Source organism: Etheostoma cragini, chromosome 18, assembly GCF_013103735.1.
Source record: "Etheostoma cragini isolate CJK2018 chromosome 18, CSU_Ecrag_1.0, whole genome shotgun sequence".
Lineage (NCBI taxonomy): Eukaryota > Metazoa > Chordata > Actinopteri > Perciformes > Percidae > Etheostoma > Etheostoma cragini.
The window spans coordinates 9914677-9922133 of NC_048424.1; the positions used below are offsets into that span (position 1 = coordinate 9914677).

At 42.2% G+C, this 7457-nt stretch overlaps 1 protein-coding gene across 8 annotated transcripts in view; it reads left to right on the forward strand.

Moving 5' to 3' along the window:
- sash1a (SAM and SH3 domain containing 1a) overlaps nucleotides 1-7457 on the forward strand; it is a 163472-nt gene that overhangs the window by 105478 nt on the left and 50537 nt on the right. The window contains exon 1 of one of the 8 annotated variants that reach the window (XM_034900200.1): nucleotides 6734-7440. The exons of 6 other annotated variants lie outside the window; for them this stretch is intronic. In XM_034900200.1, coding sequence (XP_034756091.1) covers nucleotides 7321-7440 — 120 coding nt within the window. In that variant the 5' untranslated portion in view covers nucleotides 6734-7320. Of the gene's footprint in view, nucleotides 1-6733; nucleotides 7441-7457 lie in introns of those variants that run through there. One more of the 8 variants, XM_034900201.1, reaches the window with a different exon arrangement.

Sequence of the window (7457 nt, forward strand, 5' to 3'; positions counted from 1 at the left end):
ATCTGCACCAATCTCAAAAAACACTGTGCACTCAGTTAAAGTAACCTGGCGTCTTACACAGTGCTGCGCATACTTTTGGAAGCTCGCTTACATCCAAAACAACATCTGTCCTTTCAGTCGCGCCTGATTAAAACACTCTGGAATTTCAGTTCACACACTCACACACACAATAGTGTAACATAATCACCTACCACATGACCACGGAGGCAGACACTGCATGGAGAATCTGGGGATCCAGGGCTTAGCAAAAATATGCTTTGTTTATATATCAGTGTTTCTTACACAAAGCACATGAAAGGGACCTGCAATACCACTGCATTAATAAAAGCATGAATTACTATTTGTAAATCCTACCCGGAAATGCTTGTGTCTGTGGGAGGCAGAAAAGAATATATGCATATAGAAACTGTAAATGTATATGTCATTGAGCTAGAGAGTGTGCACTCGAGTAGAAACCAGCCAACACATACAGAATTCTTAGAAATAAATGTCAAATTCACAAAAAAAAAGGATGGGAACAATTGCAGGGAAAATGTTTTGTCTGAGTTAAGAGGTGTCAGCGGGTCATGTTGTTACAAACCTTGAGGGACTTCCTTTATCCTCACTGCGTCTCAGTGACACTGATAAATTGTGTTATTTATTTCTTGGCCCTGGATTCCTGCATTACATTGACACCCTCACAGGATATTGTGTTTCGTTCCGTGGGTGCAGGTAAACAGACTTGACGTGCTTTCTTCGGCCACGTAGCCAAATTGATTTTTTCCACTGACATATCGTACATTGTGCGAGCTGTTTGAGAAGTCCTGACAGACAGTGTATATTGTGTGTACAAACAGCAGACCTTTATCTCTTTTTCTGTATCACAGTGTTCTCCCTGTTGCCCATGCATATCACACTGAGTTTATCTCACACTCTCCCCGCTGTCTCCCTCTGCCTTTCTCGTCTCTCTATCTCTCTTCGCCTCAATAATTCCTGTGTTGATATTTGAAGTTTCCCCTAGCTTTCTAAAGACTCCAGTGTTCCGGTTGACCACCCTATGAAAAGTAATACCTAGAGCACACAAACAGCAAGCGCCAGGCATTTCATTATTACTCCCTGAAAGTATTGTTTTCAGTGGAAAGACCACTGTGTTGATTTAATTTAATGAGTTGCTTAGCTGGGGGGGGGAGGGGACCCAGGCAACAGTAATTAGTTGTCATGCTAATTGGGTTTGTGTGATAACTCCCACATGAGAATCAGTGGCGTGTGAAGCACTGTGGGGCTGGCCCAACCGCCTACTCATCACACACACAACACATTTATCACACATAAACACACGTATATGCACACACATAAATAAGAATAACGAATGCTCACGTCCAGATTGGTTCAAAGAAAATGCCTCGGGACTGTCGAGCCTTCGGCCCATCGACTGAGCGAAATTAATGATGTGAAAATCTTGATCCCAATTATTCACTAAGAGAAGGCCCTCTGACAACCTGAGATAAGAGTTCAGGACATTCGATCCAATAAAGCTTTGGGTATAAACCTGCAAATGTTGATTCGGCAAAAAAGGAAGCGGACGTATAGAAACATGGGGTAAGAAAAAGGTTGATGAAGAAATGGTAATCAGAGCAAAAAGAGAGGTGACTACAACCTTATTGCTTCAATGTGAGGAGTTTATAGTGAGCTACATTTTACATAGTAATATCATGAAAACATTTTAATGATGTAGTCTAAAATTTACTGGAATAGAATAGGCTGCATACTATCCTTGAGGAATTAATCAGCATACAATGTCATTCCCAGTACTGTCTACTTTGGGTGGAAATCCTGTAAAACTCTTATTTTACAAGGCCACATGTGGTGTAGAGTGGTCACGTTAAGCATTCCTCAAGTGCGTTGGTGGTGCCCTTGATGTCTGTCTACTAAGTTGTTAATCACCCTGGTAGCATGGTGCCTGACTCCCAAAGGGGCTATTTTTAAAGCCTGGGTCACTGACCTCCAGGAAGGGTCACTCTCACTATCAGGGGAGGTCCAGCTTCTGCTTTGCTTTAATGCTGTCTGCATTTTTTTTCTATCTCTATCTCCTTTTCTCCCCATACCGGTCTCTGAGAAACTCTCCACTGTCTCCTTCCTTCTCTTCATTGTGTCTTAACAACTCATGGTTAGAACTAAATAGGTTTTACTGTTCATTTCCTTACAAACTTTACATAATAATGTAACTGTTTTCTAAAACTAACTGCAATTCCACTGCAGTCTTCTCCCGCTCTCGGCGCTTACCTACTGCTAGTACCAGCTCTGCTCGGCTCGGCTCGGCTCGGCGGCGGTGCCCTGTCCTCAATTTTTCATTGTAGATTTAGTTTCACCTCATGCGTGAAGCAAGCGCGGTTGGTCATCAAACCGACGCCGCAGGAAACTGCCCTGTCCTAACGAGAAACTGCCCTGTCCTAACGAGAAACACACAGGCCGTGTCTTCTGGCGTGGCCACAGCCAAAAGACACATTTTGTTATAAAAAAAGCTGGAGACAGCAAAAAAAAAAACGCCCCTGGTTAAACTATTTCAAAATGTCCGTCTGTCGTTAGCTATAATGATGCAGTGATTAGTGACGATTCTCTCGGACCAATCAGTAGTCTTCGGGTTTTCACGTTAACTTTTGGTATGACCCCAGCTCACTTAGAACCTCAATGGAGGTGATACTAAAAAAAAGTACTTGGTAGCAATTTTAGCAGGTATTTTTTTCATGATGGAATAACATCATAATAAGTCAAGATGAGCGGGTAGCATATAATGGAAAAACACCATATCTGACTCCTCACCAACCTTCATCTTGTGTCTGCTTCTCCTCGCTATGCTCTGCTCTACTTTGTATCATCACCCGTATTAGCGTGTTTCTGCCCACTTTTGTGATAATCTTGCTGAGTCATCAGCAGTTTAAAATGAAACCTTACTGTGATACACTCTAATCCATGTGTGTCTCAACAGAAGTTTATCTTAGCCTTTTAACTTTATTTAGCCTGTGGGAGTGTTTGAGTGGTTAATGAAAGGACTTAGTGGGAGATTAGTTGATTCTTTGTAGATGTATGTTCCCTAAAATAATACATTGCAACAAACCTGCTCTTTCCTGAGTTTTTGTCTTGTCCTAACCTGTTCTAAAGGATTTCTTCCCGTTCCTACGAGTCCTGTAAATTGAATCACTGCCAATGTAGTATATATACGACGTTCCACTTCTAAGATCTTGTCCACTGGATGTCATTCTTTTCGGATGTCTCGTTACCTTACGCTTTCTTTGTGTTGGAATTTGGAACTCCAGTGGATTTTTGAGGACTATGGTTAACTGCTCCTCAGATCTCTGCAGGGTAAATCCAGACAGCTAGCTAGCTAGCTAGACTACTTGTCCAATCTGAGTTTTCAGTTGCACGACTAAAACAACCTTTGAACGTACACATGTTCCACCAAAACTTCTCCGAGCTATTTTGTAGCGGTACTGTGGCTCTGCTTGGTTCTTAGCACCGCGCAAAACGTGACTGGTGATTGGTTTAAGGAAATGCCAATAACCAGAGCACATTGTTCTCCCATCCCGAAATGCTGTGTCAACTAACCACAATCTCCTCTGCAGTGCTGTGGAGCGAGGTGTGGCAATGTGAGACTACTGTCATGTCTGTCGTAAATCCCAATCCCTTTTTTTTTTTATACAGGCTTGTTTTTAAATGATTTATATTGAGCAAATAGTAACACACATCACATCACGGCTCGGCACATAAAACGGCTGTCTGATATGAAAGCTCCCTGGCTCACTCTAGAGGTTTTCCTGCTCCTTCCCAAACCTGATGACACGGTGTAATTTTCCTCCCATCCCACAGGAACCCAGCAAAATCAGCGCAGGATGAGAAGAAGGCATGAAAAGACAATGAAACTATTAATTTTAGATAGGAGAAGAGATGAAAGAAGAAGGGAGAAAGGCGATAAAAGTGTCAAAATAACTTTCATACTTAACATCCATCAGGATGCAGTCCAAGACCTGAGCCTTTCGACACTATGTTCAAAGTAACCCACGCTAGCAATTTATATTCATGATTATATTATATAATATTTATTATATTCAGATTCACGATGATTCATGATGGGGTTCTTTTCACGAAAGAACCCCCGATATGTTATGAGAACCGTTAAAATACATTTAGCGCTCAATGCCTACTTTCAGGACCAATTTATTGACACTTTAATTAGTTGCAGGCAAATCCTCTTTGTGTTCACATACTCCAAATGGTGCCCTCATTTCTGACCAAAGGTTCACATATTATCCAAAGAGCTGATGGAAGGAAACAACTCTCTTGACATGTAATACATTGACAATGAGCTTATGGTGAAAGAATTAGCAAGTGACTTTTTGTTTTCTCTCATCTGGCAACATGACACCTTGATTAGTGCTTAGTGGGAAGAGAGAAGGGGAAAGGTGGCATCTCCAATCACACACACACACACACACACACACACACACACACACACACACCAGCAGTGTTTGATGAGTGTACACTGAGTCAACAGGCTTCCTGCTCTTCTCATTGATGGTACAGTTTGATCCCTCTGTTTGAGTTGCTCCAGGTGGGATCACACCGTCTTGTATTTGGCTATGGGTTTTTTTGCGCAGGGAGAGTGTTTGTGGTGTGTAGGTGTGTGTGAGCGTGACTTTAAACACCCCTATTTTAGCTGGAAGGAGGGGGAGGACCAGGGTGGTGTCTCTAAATACATAGTCATCAATCATAGGAGACTGATGGACAGTGCAATGATGTAATGGTAGTATGGACACCCACATCCACACCCACAAACACTAGCAGTCCTACAACTTGCTGCTGCTGTCAACCTGAGGTCAGAGATGAGGATCTGAGGTCGGCAGGGCAGACCCCCAGGTTGTTGACTCACCGGCCACAAAGCTGCTCTTGTTTGAGCGTGTGTTCTGTGTGTTTAGATTGCAAGCAGGATACTGCTAACCAGCTGCTGTTCATCCAAAGCCTATAAAAGTAATTGTTCACCTACACACACACAAAGTGGAGTAACTTGGATGACGAATTCAGATTTGGGTTGCATGGGTAGCCTACACCACTTAAACCCAGGTTGAAGTGTCTTGAAAACTACGTGAAGGATAACAATGACATTGTATTTAAACATTCATGATCCCCAGAAGATGAATATTGCAGACTTTGGTAATTTTCGGACTTTTCCTCTAGTGCCATCATCGGGCCAAAGTTTGTCCAATACTTTGGTTTAAGACCTGCAAAACTATGGACTTTCCCTTCAGCCTCAGCCATAATAGGAGTTTAGTTATAATTAGCAAATGCAGGCTAACCCGCAAAACTAAGAAGGTAGACATTATACCTTCTAATCATCAACATCATTGCAAGATTGTTAGCATGCTGTTGTGAGCAGTTAGCTCTTAACACTGTTGTGCCTAATTACAGAGTAGCTGGGAGTCTTGTTTCAAGCATAAATATCTTTTATTTTTTTAGCCACCTATTACATTTCTCCTTGCACTACAGGTGAAACTGTAGCTTTTTGGATTATGTAACTGATCACCTTTTATTTGGTTACAGAAAGGAATGCGTGGTAAAAGTTGTTTTTGGTCTGTTCTATTTCTTTTTTTGGGGTTATGTTACTTGTATGTATGTTCTCATTACATGTGGTGTTGTAGGCCGATCTGGTGAACAGCAGGGGAAGCAGCATTTTTGATTGGCTTGGAACCACAGGGAAGGGATTTGAATTTTAACATGTTGAATCTTACTCTCTGTCTCTCTCTCTTCGTCTCTCTCATCCTTCTGGCATCTATCACAAGACCTAGCAGCTGTTGCAGCTCTGAGAAAATGGGCTTCTGACCATCTACAGGGAGAATCAGAGACAGACTTCTTCATTACAATAGAGTGGCCTGCTGGTGGAGCGTAACAAATGGCTGATCAGATAGGATAGCTGTGCAATTTCACGCTTGTACATAACGTGTCTCTTTTTATTTTACATATTTAAATAAGCACAGAGGACATTGCTGTTACATTGTATGCTAACTGCTGTTTGTGATATGTGTATGTGGCATTTCTTTAAAACAAATTAAGCAGTTACAGACAACGTTTCATGTTTTTTTTTGTTATCCTTCAGCATTTCATCCAGATTAATGCCAGGCGTATGTATCACCCCCTTAAAAACATTTTTCCCATGCGCTTTTTTTTGTTTTTCACACAATTGTGTGAAGAATGTGCTTTGTTCACAGTCCCTATTCAGCTCTGGCTGGAGGGACGTATTGGTGGAAAGCTCTGTCAGCATGAGATAAAAAACTTTTCTGGGCTTTTAAAAAAAACAACCTTAAATGAGCTGTACTCCTGTAATAGCTATAAAAGCATATACTGATCTCAGGATAACTACAAAATCCTTGTTGAAAACATTCATAGCAGGCAATAGGAACTCAATCAAAATCATTATTAAGTAAGATTTGGTCAGCATGGGTACAGTAGACATTTGGAAATTAATTCACATATGGTGTTCAGGGTTAAAAAAAGTGTCACTGGTCAAATTATATAATTCAACAATTATAAGTCAGGGTTTGAATAACTTCTCATGTAAGTTATAATTGGAATATTAATGATTCCTCAGTCATCTGAGTTAATTCCTGGCAATTGTGCTTCTGACACAAGACAAGTGTTTTTTTTTTTTCTCTTTGGTGATGTTTTGTTGGGAGGAGTGTGTGAGGGAGAGAGAGACGGCGGGTGAAGAGAGGGGGGAGGCGCAGTGTTTGGAGGATTTGCTCTGTGCTCCGGGCGTTCTCTCACTCGAAATCTTTAATGGAAATAAACTTATGTGTGCTCGCTCTACTATTTTAGACACTTTTCTGTCACTCGTCGAGGGATTCAATTAACTTTTTGGAAACTTCTAGCCCACTCGCACGACATCTCCCGCGGTGTGGGGTTTACTTTTATGACCGGGCACGGATCCGTGAAGTGCGGGATCCGGAGCAGGGAACTCCCCGCAAGGAAGTTTTCAGACGAGTGACCTGTTGTGGGTTCAACACAACTCGAGGCCACCTTTCTTTCCTTTTGAGTTTTTATTAAATTACTTGACATTCGACGCACGAGTTGTTGTGGGAGTTGCGTGACTATGTCAGGGCGCAGTTTAAGCATTACACATTGGATCGTGCCAAGCAATGTTGGAGCATTTCACCGGTGCGTCAAGGGCAACTTTCTCTAGGAGCAGCCTTGGCACCCACATCTCGTTACTGCTGGTGGTCAGGCCCCCGCCCGTGGGCTTGGATTCAAGCTTTTGCACAAAACTGGTCTGACTGAACAAAATATTCTAAAATTATGGAAGGTGCTCAGGGGACCGGTGCGTGTTCCGATGAGCCTACCGATGAGCCCCGGGCAGGCAGCGCTGCTGCGTCCGACAGTTTTTCCCAACTGTGGACGGACGTTATGGGGATGCTGGTAAGTTGTTTTTTTTT